Raw genomic sequence first — 23708 nt, forward strand, 5'->3', positions numbered from 1 at the left:
CTTTTTCCTTTGGTGGCTATTAACCTCACATGCTAATGTTAATGCTACAGAAGATTATTATTGTGGCTTAACCACTTTTTGAATGACCAAGCTAACCACTTAATTTCCAATGCAGTGTGAGTTTTCTTAAATATTTCATAGGTTCCTTTTATTGCCACTGAAAATGAGATGAGTAATGAATGTAATTTTGGTCTGCAATGAGCTCAGTGAATTTGTTGGCCCACTATACAGCTAGTGCGCCACCTAAGTTAAAATGCATGCTAATAACTAGCTTGTTCATGAATGACGTCTGCACTCAACATGCACAGATGCAGCCTCAGGATTAGGGAACCCTGCCTCAACCCCCCTCCCAGTTGAAGCAGAAGGAGGTGAGCAGTATTTTGTTGATAATGTATTTACAGAGAAATCTATGAATAATGAGTGGCATGGTGGTCTAGTGGTTAGCACTGTTGCCTCACAGCAAGAAGGTCCTGGGTTTGAGCCCAGTAGCCGACAAGGGCCTTTCAGTATGGAGTTTGCTGTTCTTCCAGTGTGTGTGTGGGTTTCCTCCAGGTGTTCTGGTTTCCCCCACAGTCTAAAGACATGCATGTTAGGCTAATTGGTGGCTCTAAATTGACTGTAGATGTGAGTGTGAATGGTTGTTTGTCTCTATGTGTCAGCCCTGCGATGACCTGGTGACTTGTCCTCTTGCCCATGTGTGCTGGAATAGGCTCCTGCGACCCTGTACAGGATAAGCGGTTATAGATAATGGATGGATGGATCTGTAAATAAAGGGCTTTGGGGTTAAGGCTCATGCAGACTGATTTTTCGTATTTATGCTGCATTAATCAAGTGAGCAGCTACTGTAGCTATAGCAAACAAGTACAATTTTAGCTGATAACGTTCATATAGAAATTCCAATAATGAAATGGACAACTGGCATATGAAATGAACAAAAACTAGCTAAAAAGACTGTTAGATAGCTTGATTTAAGATGTAAAGGGAATAACGCCATTGTCACTTTTAAGATCACCCTTTTAAAAAACTTTTTTCCCTTTTTGATCAACTAACCTTACTAACGAAGCATGCAGCTAATTCCATCCAAGTTCATAATACATACACATGGTTCTCAAAACATGCTGTGTTAGTACAATTATATGACAGATTCAGAATTATGTACCTTATGGATAGTTTGGAGCCAAGGCCCTCTTCAAGCCATGATGCAGCCCGAGAGGAGGCGAGAGATATTCACAAAGAAGAAGAGGCTAAGAATGACAGTGCAAGTAGTGACAGCAGCACAGGTGAGGAGGAGGAAGCAGTGAAGAGCAAAAAACAAAGTGAGGCTGAGATCAGGGACATTTCAGTCACTGAGTCACATACACTGGTTTCAGAACTAGATGATCTGCTGTCAGTTGAGCCAGGCTTGTGGCCAGCAAAATTAAGCGACAGTGACAGGGCAACTATTGTTAGAAAATTGGCAACAAGGGAAGACAAAGAAATACCCAAAGATTCAGAGGGAAAGCCATTTCCAGACTACTTGAAATACCCCAAGGCATCAAACAGCAGAGAAAAGGTTAAAAGGGACTGGTTAGTTCATAGTGACAGTGCAAATGCTCTTTTTTGCATTCCTTGTGCTCTTTTTTCACATGGATTAAAAAGGCCTTCTCATAGCGCTCTGAATAAGGACCACGGGTACAAGATGTGTGATGTTAAGTGGTGCTGCATGTACATTGCTGGAGTGCACAGATTGATGCTGTTTAACATGGAGCAAAACCTGATGTCATTGAGGCCCTTGGCTCCATACTCAGCTCATGCAGTCTCACAAGTGAGGCTAGACCTGAAGCTGTTGGTCTAAGGAAGTACTTTATGTTGTTTGATGTCATTGTACTTCTGACCATTTGGATGAAAGTATTGCAATGTTTTGATGACCGAAATGTGATACTCCAGTCAGGGAAAATATCACTTGAGGTGGAGGCAGCCAGTGTAAATGCACTCTAAGATGTGATGCAGGCTCTGAGAAATGGATGGGATTCTCTCCTCTCTGAGGCATCATTGATTGCTAATCAAATGGGGGTTCCACCTCAGTTTAGAAAAGAACTCAGCCATGAGAAGAAGAGGAAGAGGTTCCAGGATGAGACCTCAGAGGAAGCAGGTCAGGAAGACAGTGCAGAAACAACATTTCGAAATACTGTATTTTTCACTGCCCTGGAGCAGATAATAAGTGACTTGGACACTCGGTTCCAAACCATAGCAAATATTGTTGAAGAATTTGCAGCCACACATAAAGTTGGGCAGATAAGTGACAGTACTATTTCTTCTCTGTGTTGGCCACTGAAAATTAAGTACACAAGGGACCTCACACCTCAGTTTGAGAATGAAATCAGGCATCTTATTCAATATTTTCTGCTACTTTCCACTCTGACTGCACCTGTCTTTCTCTCCTAAATGCAATTTACAAATTGCAACTCCAGAGCGTTTTTGGAGAGGGTTGCATTGCCCTTAGGATTTTTTGCACACTTCCATTTACTGTTGCTGGTAGAGAAAGAGTATTTAGTCAGCTGAAACTGATCAAGAGCTATCTGAGATCAACAATGGCTCAGGAGAGGCTGAATAATCTTGCAGTCCTTTCAATCAAAAGCAAGTTGGCTCTGCCACTTGACTTTAAAGAGTTGATCAATGATTTTGCTACCAAGAAGGTTCAGTGTTTGTCTTTTGGAATTTGAATCCTTGGTGTTAAAAATATTCTCGCGCTTCTGTTTTTGATGCATCCATTTGCAGGCAGCATGGTATGACCAAATTGTTGATGTAAAATTTATGAGCGTGTTAAATAAATGTTCCCCTCTGTTGGACAACAAAGCACATAAGCCACTTAAAATATGCATGAAGAGTATGTACAGTGGTTATCTAGCTCATTGTTGTTATTGTTCAAGTCTTTATTTAATAATTTATTTAATGTATAATTTAATTTATTTAATCAGTTGATGAATGTTGAGTTTTTCTCACTGGATTGTGGATTACTGTATTTCCAGTTTTTTGTTTGTTTGTTTGTTTTGTTTTGTTTTTTCTATTAAATTGGCACAGCCAAGAAAAAAAAAAAACGAATCATGTAATTTTCTTCTATGAATTAAATAATTATTCATCAACCTAGAAATGTAACTGCATATAATGAGTCAGTACATGAAGGAGACATCAGGATGAATTTGGAAATCTGTTTGAGACACCAAGGCCAGCCTACACAAAGTTTATACTTATCTCCAAGCTCCAGCCTGGGGAGGTCTCGAACTAAAGACTGACACTGAGGGGTGAAAAGTAATATCAGGGTATGGACCTTGTGCGTGTGACGTCACGGTCACGTGATTATCTGTTTACACCGCCATACTGGGGATCACGCTTTCGCAAGTTTGATAGTGATACCCGCTGTCACGATGTCTGCTTCTCAAGTCTGCCTTTTGACTTAAGCTGAATCCCTGGATATCACAGCAAAAAATCGTTATAGAGATAAGATTGCTGCCTTAGGGGTCGACCCATATATGATTAGTAAGAGTGAAACCAAATCTGTGCTTGATTGTTCAAGTAATGAGCTGCCAGACGTAATTTACCCCGATGTATATCATTATCTAATCAACATGCCAGGGGGTTACAGTAGTCAGTCACTAAAAGCCTACAAGTCACTAGAAGCTTACAGATATTTCTCCTCAGGATGGGTACGGAACGTGCTAGTTCATATGCGTGAAAAGCGTTTTGTTATTTCTTCACAGGTGCGTACCATACATTGACTTTTCAGAATAGATCTTATTTGCATATTGCTATTATCGAATCATGTAGCATGATGCTGTTTTTTTAATTAGTAGTAGTACTAACTATTATGTATAGATATTACTAGATCTACTACTAGTTTTAGTAATGGCAATGTAGAATGCCACGAGTCAAGGATTTTTGAAACATAAAAATTGAAAATACACAAGCGTATCGTGTTTATTACAAAAATGTATATTATTTATGCGTTATACTGAAACAGTTAATGTTACAGGGGTAGAAGCCACTTGCCTGACACAAAATGTTGGGCACACAATCTCGAGTGTTCGCTTGGTTCCCAGTCAACACGTTTAACGGCAGCAATCCACTTCTTCCTCCGCTCTTGATCAGCGGGGAACCGGTAAAATGATAAACCCTCCATGCTTTTTCTGTTTGAGCACCCTACTGCCACACAACAAGCCATTCTGACTGAAAATTTTAATCAATCTCCAAAAAATTTCCGCGTGTGAAGTGAGCTGTGGCTTGATACCCAGTCTGGCAGATAAACAAACTTGACCTCTGACCGATGATGTTGGTGCACAAGGTCCATAAACAAGGTCTGTGTCTTCTGTGATCAATTCAGTAGAGGTGTTCAGATCCAGTGGGGCATTACTGGTGTCTGACAAACTCAGATTTTGTTGAATGAATAACTCGCTAACACTAATAATTAATTAAAAGCACTAATAACACTTCCTCTGGATAAACTAAGGGAAGTGACTTATTTATTTATTTATTTATTTTTTGCAGGGGTGGGTGAGGGGGGTGTTTATTATATTTTTTTAGAGGGCCCAAAATTTCGAGCAGCGCCCCTGCATAGTAAATTGTAACATGTCTTTTAGTGTCGGAAATTCACTACAAAAGTAATACTGATGATTTTTGAAACAGAATATTGATTTGAGTTCAGTCTGAGTAACATCCAGGTTTACAGTTGTGATTAATACAGTAGGTGTAACAGCATTTCCATAACCATCACACCAGTCCCCAATTCACCAATGAGTGAAAGTAACAAGAAGCATTCCACTTACTCTCTTTTAAACATAAATGCTTTATAATTTAATTCACATCCTCACTGTCGATACTTTCTCTTGAATATTATTATTATTATTATTATTATTATTATTATTATTATTATTTATAATTAATATATATAATATTAATATTATATATATTACGGTCCATAACAGATACTGAGACAGGTGCTTTGGTGATTTGTTTATGATGTACATGAACAATAATGTGCAACAAAAGTGTTTCATGATTCAAAGGCTTTTATTAATAATTCAAAGCAGGACACTGCAGTGATACACACACTTAACACAAATGGAAATGATCATTAAGAAGAAGAGTTGAGTTAAACTGAGGAGTGTGTGAGCTCACATGTTAATAACACAAATGAAATGATGAAAGTGGGAGATTTGAGCAGTAAAGGCCACATGTAACACACAGTGAAGCAGTAGAAGGTGAGCTGAGTAAAGTGTGTGTGAGCTCACAGCTCTGAGCACTGCTCTGTGTTCACTCTGCCCACCACAGTAGGTTGGTTGTCTTTGGAGGCCTCACAGGTCACCACCTTGTTCCTCCACTGCTCCGGGTGGAGGCTCAGCGTGCTGCTCCAGCTGTAGAGGCCGTCCGCGTGCAGAACGGCGGTGCTGCGGCTCTCCCCCGAGCTCCAGCTGCTCCCATCAACCTTCCAGCTCAGTGTCCAGTCCGAGGGGAAGCCCTTGTCGGCCACACACATGAGTGTGACCTTCTCCTGCTGCAGCTCCACCCTGGAGGGAGGCAACACCGTCACACTGGGCTGAGTGACACCTACACACACACACACACACACACACAGAGTTGAGACAGGAATGAACAGCTGTCAGTCACTCAGGCTTCGTTTCAGCTCACTGTGTGTTTCACTTCCCTTTATATCTTACAGAGCAGAACTGAGTTCAGTGGAGCATCACAATCATTTCACACTCAGTTCAAACACTTTTACATCTTAGATCTATAATCATTTATATTACAGTTATCCCTGGACAGGAAAATTTAATTATACTGAGTATTCAGGAATTAAAAATATGAAGCTCATTTTATAACATGAATAAGCCACATTTGAAATACAGAATATTTACCACTTAAGCAAATTCAGTTTTGGTTTCTACATTTAAATCTGTTTCAGGACTCACAGTCCATAAGATATTAAATGTCGTTAAAATCATTCAACAAAAATGTCATCAGTAATTTGCACAATGATATCGACTTTGCTTTTAGATTTAAATTATAATTAACCACAAGCATGATAATCAAATACATTAAGATTTAAATCATAATAAACAACCAGCAGTATAATCAAAGACATTTTTCAAACTTCTAAAATAATGGAAATTTGAGAAACAGAAGGATGTTACACAAAAATCACATCTCACTGAGTGGAATTGGAGGAAAACTAAATGTAAAATATATTCTTGACACATTACAACATGAATCTGAACACACTCCATTTCAGTCATTAATCTGAACACACTCCATTTCAGTAATTAGTAAACAGGTTACTTACGGCCCACAGACAGTTTGGTTCCTCCACCAAAAGTCCACCACAGTGATACAAACAGGTTTAGCGGCCGTACAAAAACCCTGCTGCTCTAAACTCACTGCTCTCTCCATCCATTTAAACCTCTTATTACAAAACAGCTACAAAACACCAACTTCTGCTCACATCAGCTGATTAATACACTAACTCTCTGACTGTTTTACTACAGTTTACTGTTTTTTTTTCTTTTTAAACACCAAGAGTGTCAATCTAAACTGAGGATGCAATTAGTGAGTGAGAAACACAAATAAATTACACAAAATAAAAGTTGAAATTTCACAAAATGTAGAACTGCAATTGCACAGGATTTACCCAGAATGCCTCATGGAGTAAAAATGCTGATGTACTCATGAGAAATTTACAATATATGACTGAATGTGTGGAGCTAAAGTGAGAATAATTCCTCCACTGCTTCTGTAGACTGATAGAAAGTTATGATATGATATTTAAGTCCTACAATAATCTAAATATTAATTTACAGTAAAAAATATGAGTGTGTATTTACTCACTGCCAACATTGATGCTGCTTCTTCCACCATAAATCCACTACAGTGAGAAACTCATTAACATTCAGTACAAACACCATCCAGTGAAAGTTGAAGCTTCTCTCTCTAATTCACTTATTTATGCATCTTAGACCTCAAAGTGTTTTACAGAAAATCTCCATCTGACCCCACAAGTAAAATTCACACAATAACTCTGTAGTAGTGTGAGAATTACAGTAAGATTGGGGGACTGTGGTAAAGGTGTTTCCATACTTAGAGGACACTTTGCATTGGCAGCACATGCTTCAGTGCTCTGGGAGTGTTTATAGCGCTGTGACTTTAACACTTCATGACTGAGAGCTGCTGCTACAGCAACTTCACCCACAGCTACCATGACTTTGATCCCCGTCTTCATCTGGACACTGATCCTCTGGACTCAAGGTCAGACACTGCTTTTCCTTTTATATTTTAAACAAACTCTTCAAGACAATACATTTTTCAGGTTTGTCTCATGATTATTCTTTCAACAGTTTCTGTATCATACGTTTTTTTCAGAATGCAGAGGTCAAGTCACAGTAACTCAGACTCCTGCAGTGAAATCTGCTCTTCCAGGAGAAACAGTCACCATCAACTGTAGAACCAGTCAGGCTGTGTCTTCTCACAGCTCATATGGTAACCGGTTACACTGGTATCAGCAGAAACCTGGAGAAGCTCCTAAACTTCTGATTAAATATGTGAATCAGCGAGTGTCAGGTTTTCCAGCTCGTTTCAGTGGCAGTGGATCTGGATCTGATTTCACTCTGACCCTCAGTGGAGTCCAGACTGAAGATGCAGCAGATTATTACTGTCAGAGTTACCACAGTGGGAATGTGTTCACACAGTGTTATAGAGTCGTACAAAAACCTCCCTCAGTCAGATTGTAGAGAGACTGCACTGCTGCAGCTGGGAGAGACTGCAGGTGCTGAGTTGGAGGATGTGATACGGCACAAGTTCACAACTCACAGTCGAAATCTTTCAATAACCATGATGATTATGAAAAGTGAGTATATAGTAAGCTATATTTCCATTAAATTAGTTCAGCAACGAAAGATGTAGGATTAGACTTCGAGGCCTTTTTGAATTTTTCCTGCTATATTTTCACTCAATCCTCCTTTGAGCCCAACACTGAATTGGTTCAGAAAAAGGAAATATGGCTAATCATTTCGAAGGCCATTGTTCTGAAAAACTTAGATGAAGCTGTTGACTGTTTGCCCATTTCTGGTACATCACACACTGACATTACTGACCCTAAAGTGTATACCATATCAGTTGCATAAGTATTCACACACACTGCACTTTTCCACATTTTCTAGTGTTACAGCCGAGAACTGAAATGCACTTAAGTGGGACTAAAGGTCATGAAGCTACACAAAACCTCCCACATTACTGAAGTTTGGGGAAAATCAGTCAAGATTGTTATGAGTTAATTAACTCTAAATTATGCAGCACGGTGGTGTAGTGGTTAGCACTGCCACCTCAAACCAAGAATGTCCGGGAGGGTTTGAGCCCCGTGGCCGGCGAGGGCCTTTCTGTGCGGATTTTGATGTTCTCCCCGTGTCCACGTGGGTTTCCTCCGGGTGCTCCGGTTTCCCCCACAGTCCAAAGACATGCAGGTTAGGTTAACTGGTGACTCTAAATTGACCGTAGGTGTGAATGTGAGTGTGAATGGTTGTCTGTGTCTATGTGTCAGTCCTGTGATGACCTGGCGACTTGTCCAGGGTGTACCCCGCCTTTCGCCCGTAGTCAGCTGGGATAGGCTCCAGCTTGCCTGCGACCCTGTAGAAGGATAAAGCGGCTAGAGATAATGAGATGAGATGAGACACTTGTACACATTTATATATGGAGACATTGTAACATTGATTAGTGACGGCCACATTCACTCCAGTAAGACACAGATTTCCCATCCAGTTAATTTGTTTTGTTTTTTTTGTCCCTGAATTCTAATTTGCTGTTTTATTGCTTTTATCCAAGGAGATATACATTAAAGTGTCTAAAGCACATCTTATGTTCCAGGAAGTTTGCATGATCAGGACCTTCAGGAGAAGAGACTGATCTCTCTCTCTCTCTGTACAATTGGAAGAGATTTTAGGTCTTGAATCAGACTCAATGACTGCCTCGATATGTCATTCCCCCCATCAATCTGTCAACATTTTGTCTTTCAGTGTCTTCACTCCTGTCATAGTTTATGACTATTTTTATGTTTTCTCAGAGATCAGATTATTCTTCAGTATATTTAAAATGTACTTGTTAGATTTTTCATGAGTTTAGGCAGAATCTTCCCAGTCAGAGAAATAAGCAGTAACAGTTCATTTGCATGAACAGCTCTGAGTCCCAGAATAGATCAACACTTTCAGCAGATGTTCATGGTTCTTCAGTCGAACTCACTCAAGCACAACACACAGCGCTGCACTCGACCTGCTGTTAAAGGTGTTGATCCAAATCACTGTCAAAGACACTTCACGACTGAAAAAGGAGACATGCTTTCCACATTTAAGCTTTATTTCAGTACAGATACACCACTGACTCCACTCCAGTCTTCTAAATATGTTTTAAAGTGTGCACTTCTATTCTAGTGGACTTTACAGCGGCTCTTTCAGAACGAGGTGATCTGAGTGGTGTTGTGGTGGGAGACGGTACAGCCGAACACCTCGGACTCTTCCCAGCGTTCTTTGAAGAGGGTCAGGGTGCTGAAGGGTCCTTCTGTTCTTCTGTGCTGGTCAGAACCCCCTCATTCACCTCAGCACCATCCATGGTGCAGCTCAGTAGCACCCCCTGTGGAGAATAGGCTGAGAGCAGGCAGAGCAGCGAGGCCGAGCCTTCAGAGAGCTGCAGAGAGGAGGGAGGGAGCAGAGACATGGAGGAGTTCACCACCGGACCACCTGGAGAACACACACACAGAGTCAATATGGTTATATTTACAGAACACAATTGTCTGATTAAATGTTTTTTCATTGGTTAGTTTTCTTTGTCACTCTGGTGTTTAAATTCAGTGATGTTTCAGTAAACCTGTCTGACTCTGGAGCACAGTGTACTGTACACACTGCAGGAGACTGGAGGAGAAATAACACCAAATGATGGATTAGTGATGAGATTCATCTCTACAGTCAGAAAAAAAAACAACATGATCCATAAAGATAGTAAGGAAAGAACTTTTTATTGCTGCTCACCTCTAAATCTCCTCTGTAGTCAGTCTGAATCCTGATGGAATTAAAGTGAAAGACTCAACTTCTGCCATTTCTCTACTACATTTATACACCTGTAATTTCCAGGAAATCTCTCATTTTGACTTTCTGATCAGTGAAAGTTTAAACTTCTCTCTCTCTCACTCACTTTTATGCATATTAGATATACAGTGGTGCTTGAAAGTTTGTGAACCCTTTAGAATTTTCTATATTTCTGCATAAATATGACCAAAAACATCATCAGATTTTCACACAAGTCCGAAAAGTAGATAAAGAGAACCCAGTTAAACAAATGAGACAAAAATATTATACTTGTTCATTTATTTATTGAGGGAAATGATCCAAAATTACATATCTGTGAGTGGCAAAAGTATGTGAACCTCTAGGATTAGCAGTTAATTTGAAGGTGAGATTAGAGTCAGGTGTTTTCAATCAGTGGGATGACAATCAGGTGTGAGTGGGCACCCGGTTTTATTTAAAGAACAGGGATCTATCAAAGTCTGATCTTCACAACACATTTGTGGAAGTGTATCATGGCACGAACAAAGGAGATTTCTGAGGACGTCATAAAAAGCGTTGTTGATGCTCATCAGGCTGAAGAAGGTTACAAAACCATCCAAACACACCTCGTTTAATGCTTCAGCTAATTAACGGTGCTTGCTGAGTTGAGTGAGTGTGTTAGTGCAGGTAAAACATTAAAATGTGTAGGACAGGGGACACTCCTTACATCTAAAGTGCTAATTGTTAATGAACTTATTACTGATCAGGAGTTTAATGTACTGGGTTTAACTGAAACATGGATGAAGCCAAATGAATATAGAGCATTAAATGAAGCTAGTCCTCCTGGATACAGTTATAAACACCTGCCTCATCTAACTGGCAGAGGATGAGGTGGCGCAGTTATTTCTAATGATTATCTAGGTGTAGCACACAAACCTGGTGATAAATTTAATACATTTGAAGTTCTTCATACTAATATAATGTATGCAAAATAAGTCTACCCAGTTAATTCCGTTACTTATTATTTACAGGCCCCCGGGGCCATATTCTGAGTTTCTTTCTGAATTTGCAGATTTTATGTCAGACCTGGTTATTTCCTTAGCCAAAGCTTTAGCTGTCGGAGATTTTAATATTCACTTCAATAACCCAGAAGACCCTTTGAAAACAGCATTTGTTTCCATTTTATATTCAGTAGGGGTTAATCAGAGTGTCATAGGACCGACCCATAACGGTGGTCACACCCTCGAGCTAATACTAACATTCGGGCTAAACATAGAAAATATAGTTATACTTCCACAGTCTGAAGTTCTCAGATCATTATCTCATCTCATTCATATTATGTCTGAGTAATAATATATGCACCTCACCATGCTACTGTATTAAACGTACATTCACGTCAACTACTGCACAGAGCTTTATAAATGATCTCCCAGAGTTATCAACTTTGATTGGGTCACTGTCAGCCCCTGCAGAACTTGATCAGGCAACTGAATGTTTAAAGTCAACGTTCCGCTATACTTTAGATAATGTAGGTCCTCTTAAAAGGAAAATGATCAGAGAGAAAAAATTAGCACCCCGGTATAATGATGACGCACTTTAAAACAGACCACTCAAAAATTGCAACGTAAATGGTGTCAAACAAAATTGGTAGCCTTCAAATTAGCTTGGAAGAAGAGCCTCCTGAAGTATAGAAAATCTCTTAGTGCTGCTCAATCAACATATCTCTCCTCCCAAATAGAAGATAACAAAAATAATCCTAGATTCCTGTTTACGGTAATACTGTAGCAAAATTAACCAGGAATAAGTCCACGATAGACACATGCACACCTGCAGTATGTAGTCGCAACGGCTTCATGAATTTTTTTAATGACAAAATTGAAAATATCCGGCAAAAAATTCAAACTACTAATTTAAGGTCAGACAATCTAAGTGACCCTGTAGTTAACAATATAACTGTATCAGATCAGCAATTAGAATGTTTTACTCCCCTGAGAGAAATTGAATTACTTTCATTAATGTCCACATCAAAATCCTCAACTTGTGTACTTGACCCCTTACCTACACTTCTATTCAAACAGGTAATCTCATCTCATCTCATTATCTCTAGCCGCTTTATCCTTCTACAGGGTCGCAGGCAAGCTGGAGCCTATCCCAGCTGACTACGGGCGAAAGGCGGGGTACACCCTGGACAAGTCGCCAGGTCATCACAGGGCTGACACATAGACACAGACAACCATTCACACTCACACCTACGGTCAATTTAGAGTCACCAGTTATCCTAACCTGCATGTCTTTGGACTGTGGGGGAAACCGGAGCACCCGGAGGAAACCCACGAGGACACGGGGAGAACATGCAAACTCCACACAGAAAGGCCCTCGCCGGCCACGGGGCTCGAACCCGGACCTTCTTGCTGTGAGGTGACAGCGCTAACCACTACACCACCATGCCGCCATTCTTCTGGATAGACTAGAAAATGTTGTGGGAGTTAAGGGAATGGCCCTCTCCTGGCTCAGGTCTTATTTAACTGATCGCTATCAGTATGTTGATGTAAATGGTGATTTTTCTAGACATACTGAGGTAAAGTTTAGTGTTCCACAAGGTTCTGTCTTGGGTCCACTGCTTTTTTCTTTATATATGTTACCTCTGGGTGATATTATTCATAAAGATTGTATTAGTGTCCACTGTTATGCTGATGACACACAGTTGTATGTTTCTGCAAAACCAGATGAGAGACACCAGCTTCATAGAATTGAAGAATGTGTAAAGGACATTAGACACTGGATGCTTACGTATTAACTACCTTCTGCTTAACTCTGACAAGAATGAAGTACTTGTACTAGGACCACATGCAGCTAGAAGTAAGTTTTCTCATTACATAGTAACTCTGGATGGCCTTTCTGTTTCTTCACGTGCAGCAGTAAAAGACCTCAGGTGATTATTGACCCCAGTCTTTCATTCAAAACTCACATCTATAACATTACCCGGATAGTTTTCTTTCATCTCAGAAATATTGCTAAGATAAGAAATTTAATGTCACTACACGACGCAGAAAAACTAGTTCATGCTTTTTTGACCTCCAGGTTGGATTACTGTAATGCCTTAATGTCTGGATGTTCCAACAAGTGAACTGTTACTCCCTCACATTCAGTACTGCAATACAGTATGGGACCAGGGAGGTAAGGGGTACCTTGAGAAACTGCAGAAACTTCAAAACAGAGCAGGCAGAGTAATACTAGGATGTGATTACTTCACCCTCTCTGCCACTGTCCTCAGCATTTTAGGCTAGGCATCGGTAGCTGATATATGCAAACTCCTTCAAGCTTTGTTTGTATTCTTTGGAATAGCTTCACTTTGTGTTGTTTACCTGTTTAGTTATTTATGATTTACTTATTGTAACATTATATTATGTTATTATCAGTTGCCATTTATTTTATGTATGCAGTATGTTTCATGTTATGACTTCATATTTTTTATTTACTATGGTATATTTTCTTATTTCTTTTTGTCCCCCCCCCCCCCCCCCCCCCCCCCCCAGGGCTCATTGAAAAACGCCTTGGGCGATATGTACCCCCTGGTAAAATAAATAAACTGAAACGGAAACACAATTTACTGGACTAACAATCACTATCTATACAGGACACAACTTTTAGCACAATGGAAAAGACGTTGTTGTTGTTTTTTCTGTTTTCATGTTGTTCTCCCTCACTCTCTCCTCCACATGACCAACTTCTTCCAATCCTGATCATGACCTTTAACTGGAAGAAAATATCTATAAAATCGAAATCAAATAAACATGTAAACAGGTATTGCCCTCATAAAGAAACACAAATAAATAATAAATATATTAACATTTGCCATTATAGCACAAACTGAGAAAATCAGAGTAAACAAACATGAATATATTATTTTTTCCCACTGGACTACACTGAGATTCTGAGCTTTATTTGTGAAAAGTAGCTGGATATCATTCAGCTTCCGATGAATGAAGATGTCAGAAAAGGTATGAACATTAACCTGCGCCTTATCCAACCATAACCATTAATTTTTATGACATTGTTGAGACCACACTGAAAAAAAGGAGAACAGAAGCTTTTGTCACATATGTATTACAGCACAGTGATAATTCTTTACTTCATGCACAGCGTCTTGCAAAAGTATTCATCCCCCTTGGTGTTTGTCCTGTTTTGTCACATTACAAGCTCTCATTAGCATGGATTTTTGGGGGTTAGCATCATTTGATTTACACAACATGCCTACCTCTTTAAAGCTGCAAATTATTATTATTTTTTTTATTGTGACGCAAACAATAATTAAGATGAAAAAAACAGAAATCTGGAATGGGCTACAAAAACATTAGCAAGATGCTGGGTGTTAAAGTAACAACCATTGGTGCAATTGTGAGAAAATTTAAGAAGTATAACATGACCATCATGTTTACATGGACAGTTTGTCCAAACAACTGGGTATGTGTAAGACAGGATGCCTGATAGGGAATGCTGTCTTAAACCATCTGATGTATGCAGATGATCTGGCTATTATGTCACCCAGCACTGTTGGGTTCCAGCAGCTCCTGAATATATGCTCTGAGGATGGTGTTGAGTTTGATGTACAGTACAATGCAAAAAAGAGTTTTGTGCTGATATGTAGGACCAAGGAGGATCATAAAGTGTCCTTTCCAACGTTTTACCTTTCAGGACAATTATTATGTGTATCAAGCTGTATAAAATATCTTGGGCACATCATCACTGACAAGTTGGAAGATGATGATGATATGTATAGGCAGAGACGAATGTTGTATGTTCAAGCAAACATGTTAGTAAGAAAATTTCACTATTGTTCTGATGATGTGAAAATAAGCTTGTTTCGTGCCTATTGTACCCCTATGTATGCAGCCCCATTATGGGCCAGTTACAAAAAAGAGACTCTTCGTAAACTCCAGGTAGCATATAATGACTGTCTGAGGATATTGCTGAAAAAGCCCAGGAGTTGCAGTGCTAGTAAACTGTTTTGTGATTCAGGTCTAAGCTCTTTACAGGCTCTCTTGAGGAACCTAATGTTTAAGTTCATGTTTCAGCTGGATAAGTCTCAAAACTGTATTATAATGACTCTCACAAGCCCCAGATGCAGCTCTGTCAGATATCAGTCATATTTGTGGAAACACTGGTATGGATGCCTGTTAAGACTGTCATGACTGATAATATGTTTGTATGTATCTGTGTCTTTTTTTTGTCTTTATGTATGTGTATGTCTTGTTATTGGGCCTAGAGCCTGTAATAAAGTTTATAATAATAGACCTCGGTCTGGTGCTCCACAGAAGATTTCACCTCGTGGGGTGGCAATGATCATGAGAACTGTGAGAAATCGGCCTGCAACCACACAGCGGGAGTTAGTGAATGACCTCAAGGCAGCTGGGACCACAGTCACCAGGAAAACAATTGACAACACTTTGCGCCGCAATGGATTAAAATCCTGCAGTGCCCGAAAGGTACCCCTGCTTAAGAAGGCACATGTGGAGGCCCGCCTAAAGTATGCCAATGATCACCTCAAAGATGTACAAAGTGATTGGGAGAAGATTCTGTGGTCAGACGAGACCAAAATTGAACTATTTGGCCTAAACTCTACTCATCATGTGTGGAGGAAGAAAAATGCTGCCTATGACCCCAGGAACACTGTGCCCACCGTCAAGCATGGAGGTGGAAGCATTATGTTTTGGGGGTGTTTCTCTGCCAAGGGCACAGGGCTACTTCACCGCATCAGTGGGAAGATGGATGGAGTCATGTACCGTGCAGTCCTGAGGGACAACCTCCTCCCCTCTGCCAGGAAGTTGAAAATGGGCCGTGGTTGGGTCTTCCAACATGACAACGAACTGAAGCATACAGCAAAGGCAACAAAGGAGTGGCTCAAGAAGAACCACATTAAGGTCATGGAGTGGCCCAGCCAGTCTCCGGACCTCAATCCAATCGAAAATCTATGGAGGGAGCTGAAGGTCCGAGTTGCCAAGTGACAGCCCACCAACCTTAATGATTTAGAGAGGATCTGCAAAGAAGAGTGGGCCAAAATTCCCCCTGATATGTGTGCTAACCTTGTGGTTAACTACAACAAACGTCTGTCCGCTGTGCTTGCAAACAAAGGCTTTGCCACCAAGTATTAAGTGCTTTTGGCTAGAGGGATCAAATACTTATTTCCCTCAATGAAATAGAAATCAATTAAAATATATTCTTTCAAGTTATTTTCTGGATTTTCGTTTTGATATTCTGTCTCTCCTTGTTAGAATACATCTACCATTAAAAGTATAGAATGATCATGTCTTTATTAGTGGGCAAACCAACAAAATCAGCAAGGGATCAAATACTTTTTACTCTCACTGTAGATGAGGTGAGGGGCATAAGACTTCAGAAATTCTTGTAATTCGTAATTCTTCTTCTGGGTTTACGGTGTTTACAGATCCCAGCGTGCTCGCGGGGCGTGTGTGGGCATGTGAGGACACTCCTCCTCACCAATCAGTGCACAGGGGAGTGTCTCCTCACGCCCCCAGACTCACTCGGCTCGGTTTGGCTCTCTTCAGCCCTACTCCATAACCGTGCGAGTTTTGGGTGCTGAGTAGGGCTGAAGCGAGCTGAGTCGTGCTGCTCTGAGGTAGTCGAAAAGCGAGCCGTGTCGGGCTGAAGTGAGCCGAAGTGAGCTGAAAAAGGGCCAATAAACACAGACAACCATTCACACCAACAGTCAATTTAGAGTCACCAGTTAACCTAACCTGCATGTCTTTGGACTGTGGGGGAAACTGGAGCACCTGGAGGAAATCCACGCAGACACGGGGAGAACATGCAAACTCCGCACAGAATGGCCCTCGCCGACCACGGGGCTCGAACCCGGACCTTCTTGTTGTGAGGTGACAGCGCTAACCACTACACCACCGTGCCGCCACCAGTGAATAGATGTGCTATGCAAATAGAGACATACCCCAAGAGACTTTCAGATGTAATTGCAGCAAAAGGTGGCTCGACACAGTATTGACTTTGTGAATACCTATGCACACTCCAGATTTCTGTTGTTTCATCTTAATTATTGTTTGTGCCACAATATATATAAATAAATAAATAAATAAATAAATAAATAACAAACAATTTGCACCTTTAGAGTGGAAATCAAATGGTGCTAAAATCCATTTTAATTCCAGCTTGTAATGCATCAAAACATGACAAACATCAAGGGGGATGAATACTTTTGCAACACACTGTTCAAACGCATGTTTCACAACCATGTTATAACAGTTAATAAGCATGTTAGCCATCTTTGGAGCTCTGTCACTGGCTAAAATAACACGTCAGGTTTTTTGGGAGAATGTACAAATGTATTTCTTTCGAAGACACGCCGTTTACAATATTAAAACTCTGTTCGTAGCAGCTTTTGATTTAGTTTTAAACAGAAATGTGCATTGTTGATTCTGAAATGCAAAACGGAGTCTTTTCAGTCCAAAGTATTCTTCATTAAAATTTGGTTCAAAATATTCAGAGAATCAAATTAAATTGGATCATGAAGCCAGAATTGTGAATGGAATTTTGTAAAATATAATTACACACCAACCTTCCTCCTGTTGTTTTTGAAGACAACAGATAGGAAACTGTGAGATTCTTAAAGGGTTGAGGTTTCTGGTTGAAATAAAAACAGTGAACACCTTCCACACAGAGAAGTGGTTATTATTATCTCAACAGATTTGTTGCAGAGAGTAAGCAGTTAATATGAAGTTACTCGGATGAAGATGAAGCATATAGTGTTGTATGTCGCTTTAAAATGCTTGACAAGGAAAGCACCAAAAAAAAAAAAAAAAATCTAATTTTTTTTTTGTCCGACTGGCTGTTTTCAGTACTTGGTGTCCGTAGTGAAAATGTGTGTGTGTGTGTGTGTGTTTGCATTTGAATCCCATGGTTCAGTGCTCTGGGAGTGTTTATAGCGCTGTGACTTTAACACTTCATGACTGAGAGCTGCTGCTACAGCAACTTCACCCACAGCTACCATGACTTTGATCCCCGTCTTCATCTGGACACTGATCCTCTGGACTCAAGGTCAGACACGGCTTCATATTTTATCTCTACAATGATCTGTTCATACAAAAACACTGATAGTTTCGATTAAATTTCAGCTATTAATAATTTATGGTGTTTTATAATTATTTCAGAATGCAGAGGTCAAGCCACAGTAACTCAGACTCCTGCAGTGAAATCTGCTCTTCCAGGAGAAACAGTCACCATCAACTGTAGAACCAGTCAGGCTGTGCCTTCTCACAGCTCATACGGCCACTACTTACACTGGTATCAGCAGAAACCTGGAGAAGCTCCTAAACTCCTGATTAAATTTGTAAATCAGCGAGTGTCAGGTTTTCCAGCTCGTTTCAGTGGCAGTGGATCTGGATCTGATTTCACTCTGACCATCAGTGGAGTCCAGACTGAAGATGCAGGAGATTATTACTGTCAGAGCTGGCATGATATCTCTGGCTACTGGTTCACACAGTGTTATAGAGTCGTACAAAAACCTCCCTCAGTCAGATTGTAGAGAGACTGCACTGCTGCAGCTGGGAGAGACTGCAGGTGCTGAGGTGGAGGATGTGATACGACACAATGACCCTCTGTAGAGGAGAGGAACCACACCACACTAACTCACAACTCACATTAGAAATCTCTCAATAATCATCACACCACACTGCACACAGTCCATCACATCCACTACTGTAAGATCAATAGTTTCCCAGTTCTCTCAGTCGTGGTGTTACACACTCATTGAAAGACACAGAGATGTCAAAGTTAAATCCAGTGATTAATGTCTGTAATATTTCTTGCTGTTTGAGGAGCCATGTGTTTGATCAGTGTTCATGGTGTCCTGACATTGACTAACTCACAGGTGCCTAAGCCTGGTTTACACCTTGTCCACCCCAGGACCCCCTGTCCTGCACATTTCAGCACTTTCCCTGCTCTCAACACACCTCATTTATCTCTTCAGCTAATTAACAGTGCTTGCTGAGTTGAGTGAGTGTGTTAGTGCAGGTAAAATAGTAAAATGTGCAGGACAGGGGACACACCAGGGACCAGGGACAGGAAACTGTGGACAAATTAATTAACTCTCGTTACAGACTGATCTTTAAATTGTATCAGTCTTTGGTGTGGGAAATTCACTCCAGAAGTAATACTTAAGACAGCAAAGATGAAATTTCAGTCCTCTCTGACCCATGGTGCAAACCAGGCAATGCAATAAATAAAAATAGAATAACTGAAATAAACAATATAGACAGTATAAACACTCTAGATAAGAAATAGGACATAGACTAAACACTCACAGGTTTGTTTATATATATAAAATATGGCACTTGAGGTATAGCGGGTAAACAAGAATAAGCAGTATAAACAATAAACTAATAGCTGTTAAGGTGAGGTAGTGCGGAATAGTGCAAATGAGCGAGGTAAAGTGAAAATGTGCAGACCCTGAGTTCAGTGTGCGAATGAATGTTGAGAGTGTGTGGTGTGTGTTGGGGGGGGACTGTGAGGGTGACATGATGTCAGATGCTGAAGGGGGGGCAGGGGGGTGTGCGGGCAGAATCTGTGGCAGGGGGCAGAGGGGGGAGGAGGGGCAGAAACAGGGAGGGAGTTGACGCTCCTGACTGCCTGGTGAAAGAAACTGTCCTTGAGCCTGCTGGTTTGGCCCGGAGGACTCCGCAGTCTCCTCCCGACAGCAGCAGCAGGCTGAAGAGGCTGTGAGATGGGTGGGTGGGGTCACCTGCAATCCTGATGGCTTTCCGGGTGAGGCGGGAGTTATAGATATCCATAAGAGAAGGAGAGAGACACCAATGATCCTCTCAGGTGCTCTCACGATGCTCTGCAGAGTCTTGCAGCAGGACACGGTGCAGGCGACGTACCATACAGTGATGCAGCTGGTCAGGATGTTCTCGATGGTGCCTCTGTAGAATGTGTGTATGATGCGGGCCGGGGCGCTTGCTCTCCTCAGTTTGCGGAGGAAGTACAGACACTGTTGGGCTTTTTTGGCCAGTGATGCGGTGTTGTTGCTCCAGGACAGGTCTTCAGAGATGCGCACACCCAGAAACTTAGACCCAACAACCTTTTGGTCCCAAATCTAAACATCGTTAACCATTTGCTAAGCGTTAGGCACAGCTTCTCCAGTTGGTGCTCTGGTGTAGTCAGAATAACGTGGAGCTAAACATGCTAAAAGACGGTTGAGATAATAGTGAACATCAGGAGACACCCCTCTGCCATGCTCCCCCTCACAATTTCCAGCAGTACTGTGTCAACCATTAAGACATTTCAGTTCCTGGGAACTATCATTGCACAAGACTTGAAGTGGGAATGCAACATCAACTCCATCCTTAAAAAAAGCCCAGCAGAGGATGTACTTTTAGCAGCAACTCAGAAAGTACGGTATGTCACAGGAGCTGCTGACACAGTTGTACACCGCTGTCACTGAATCCGTCCTGTGCACATCCATTACAGTCTGGTTCGGAGCAGCCTCAAAACAGGACAGGAACAGACTGCAGTGAACAGTAAGGTCAGCAGAAAGGATCATCGGTGCTCCCCTGCCCAGTCTCCAGGATTTGTACATTTCATGAGCCAGGAAGCATGCTAAGAAATTCATGAAGGACACCTCACACCCTGGTCACAACCTGTTCCAGCTCCTCCTCTCCAGCAGGTGCTATAGAGCATTAAGAACCAGAACCACCACACATAAGAGCAGATTTTTTCCCCCTGTGCCATCAAACTCATAAATATACCTGAACCATCCTTGCCATTATTAGTGTACAATTTTTACCTCCTGTAACATGCTCTTGTTTGCACTACTACACTGCACTCTGTGTACACTGACTGTGTCATTTGTGTATTTGTTGTATATTGTGTATTTCCTGGAATATATCCTGCACATTGTCTGTACATTGTGTACCATTTATATTGTTGAGAGCATATATATTTATAATGTATACTGCTTATTGTAGATATTACAGATATTTAGATCCATAATATATTGTAGATATTGTTTTACTTGTGGTTATATTTACAGAACACATCTGTCTGATTAAAGATTTCTTCATTGGTTAGTTTTCTTTGACACTCTGGTGTTTAAACTCAGTGATGTTTCAGTAAAAGCGTCTGACTCTGGAGCACAGTGTACTGTACACACTCGCGAGACTGGAGGAGAAATAACACACCAAATGATGGATTAGTGATGAGATTCGTCTCTCCAGTCAGAAAAATCAATATACATGATCCATATAGATGGTAAAGAATCACTTTATAATGCTGCTCACCTCTCAATCTCCTGTGTAGTCAGTCTGAATGCTGATGGCATGAAAGTAAAAACACTCACTTCCGTCATTTCTTTACTACATTGCATGAAAGTAAAACACTCAACTTCCGTCATTTCTTTACTACATTGATGCATTTGTACTTTCCAATAAATCTCTCATTTTGACCAGTGAAAGTTGAAACTTCTCTCTCTAATTCACTTATTTATGCATCTTTGATCTAAAATGATTTTCCAGAAAATCTCCATCTGACCCCACAAGCAAAATCCACACAATAACTCTGTAGCACCCCATAGCTCCCCGGCTATATGGCTGACGTGTGCTCCCCAAATTCTTTTAATTCACAAGAAATTGCTTTCTTGAGGTTAAATTAATGCTTTATGATAAATAACTTATTATCACTCATAGGCCTATTTAAGCAGCTAGAAATAAAACCTTCACTAAACCTTTTTCTCAATGCCCAATGTCATTCATCAAATAAATCAGATTATCTGAATGTGTTCTTAATACACAATTAAATTAACCCTTGAATGGACTTTAACTCTGAGAGTACTTTAAAGCCTTTTGCAAATATAAACTCAGTATTACCAGTGTATGAAATAATCCATGAAATATACAAAATGCAACAGATAATTTAAACTATTAACTTAAAAATAGATTTACATATATACATTCAAATATAAAGGGTCATAAAATCAAATTAAAAGCTTTTGGCTTCTTTCAAGGCTCTTTCAATGTAAATAAAAAAAAAAAAAAACCTCAGTGTTTCAGTTCACGCCCATGCATTCAGCAATACACTTTCAGTATCAACACACAAAATGTGATATCAAAACCCCAAATCCTAAACCACTGTTCCTGCTGGCGCTCATCACACTCATCATTAACAAACATAATCCATCAGTGATGAAGAGAAAATTACTAGCAGTCATCACAGTGAAGAATGTATTTGTCATCTTTATCATTACCATACCTGGTGACTTGTCCAGGGTGTACCCCGCCTTTCGCCCGTAGTCAGCTGGGATAGGCTCCAGCTCGCCTGCGACCCTGTAGAACAGGATAAAGCGGCTAGAGATAATGAGATGAGATGAGATCATTACCATGAATCATCTTTTCTGGAAATCCCTCTGTTTGCAGAAATCCAACCACAGTGAAGAGATGGCGGGAAGCCAGAGTGTAAACAATGAACACGTGTTTGTGATCAATAAAAATCGACTACAAATACTGACCAAATGAGACCAAGCTTTTGACCAATCATTGTGCGTCTTAATCGGCCTGGTGTCATGGTGTGATTATCTCTTTTTGAACCAAACAATGGTGCAGTCTAAGCTGATGAAGTTTTTCGGGCATCTTCTTCAAGCACTGAAGATGAATTCAGGGCCGAAAGAAACACAGTGGAGGCACACATTGGACAGTGCCAGTAATACAGGGGCCAGTAAAAAGCGCCAAAGTGAAAATGCTGTCAGCCGGCAAATGACTGAAGGGAGCTACGTTTCAGGAGGCATGGCATGTTCAGTTCTCGTGGTGAACGTATGATGTAAAACGCTGTCATTCTGTGTTCGGTTTGTAAATCAGCAGTAAATTCGGATTCCTTCATTGCTGTTTGTTCCCAGACTCTTCTCGACTCTGTTCAACTGTAAATCAAGTTTTGTGTTGAAGTAAAGGGGTAAAGCGAGCCCTAAAAGCTCTTTTAAACAATTCCATGTGAAAATAACCTGAAATAAACTCAAACTAAAGAGGTTTCTTTTATCTTGATGGTGCACAGGGCGTCCAAAATCAAGGTCTTTCTTATTAGAAGCTGGAGTGGAGCCTAAAATTTATATGTAATGGAGAAGCCTAGCTGTATCTACACAAATGTTTGAATTGTAACAGTTTGGTTGGTATAAACCTGTATTATGTCCACTTTAATAAGTCAGTAAGGAAGAAAAAAATACAGACTAAGTGAAGGAAAAATAAGAAAAAGTGAAGAATACTTCTTTGACTTGATTTTTCAAGGAAAAAAGGGGAGAATTTTTTTCAGAACCCATGGGGAATGCTGCTAAAGTTGGCAGATATTTTCACTGAGATGAAATTAAAATGAAATCAATTTAAATGAGTAAATAAAATGAATTTAAATGGGGACCGAACCAGTTATCAGTCAGAAGCTGCAGGCCTGTATCGACGTTTGTGGGTGTAGTCTCCTGAAGCAATATGGCTGCTTCACACCAGTGGCATATAAAAAAACAATCTCACTCGTGGCACCGATGTCGTCCTTACCGTCTCCGCATGATGCTGGCAGTGCTGGGTAATGGAGTCTCACTGAGGCTGTGCGTAGCTCATTGAGTCTGTGCGTATATGGGTGGTCGAGTAGATGACTCAT

General features: G+C 40.6%; 1 protein-coding gene and 1 gene segment (V, D, J or C); one reads left to right on the top strand and one right to left on the bottom strand.

The window, feature by feature from the left end:
• Nucleotides 1–23708, top strand: part of LOC132874646 (probable non-functional immunoglobulin kappa variable 6D-41) — an 88782-nt gene that overhangs the window by 60101 nt on the left and 4973 nt on the right.
• LOC132875776 (immunoglobulin lambda-like polypeptide 1) lies at nucleotides 5261–23708 on the bottom strand. The gene is made up of 4 exons (XM_060912830.1): nucleotides 23582–23708; nucleotides 9607–9749; nucleotides 6314–6398; nucleotides 5261–5580 (listed from the first exon to the last, which is right to left on the bottom strand). Exons 1-4 carry the CDS (start codon nucleotides 23706–23708, stop codon nucleotides 5261–5263), a joined length of 675 nt encoding a protein of 224 aa, XP_060768813.1.

This window comes from Neoarius graeffei, chromosome 2 (assembly GCF_027579695.1).
Source record: "Neoarius graeffei isolate fNeoGra1 chromosome 2, fNeoGra1.pri, whole genome shotgun sequence".
Taxonomy (NCBI): Eukaryota; Metazoa; Chordata; class Actinopteri; order Siluriformes; family Ariidae; genus Neoarius; species Neoarius graeffei.

Bases quoted from the DNA above. Each gene is read 5' to 3' on its own strand.
- LOC132875776 (XM_060912830.1), bottom strand. From the start codon at position 23,708: ATGAGTCATCTACTCGACCACCCATATACGCACAGACTCAATGAGCTA. The intron at 6,399-9,606 runs GTGAATGAGGGG...CAGTGAGTTTAG, and splicing joins GCACCATGGATGGTGCTGAG to AGCAGCAGGGTTTTTGTACG. The intron at 5,581-6,313 runs GTAAGTAACCTG...GTGTGTGTGTAG, and splicing joins AACCAAACTGTCTGTGGGCC to GTGTCACTCAGCCCAGTGTG.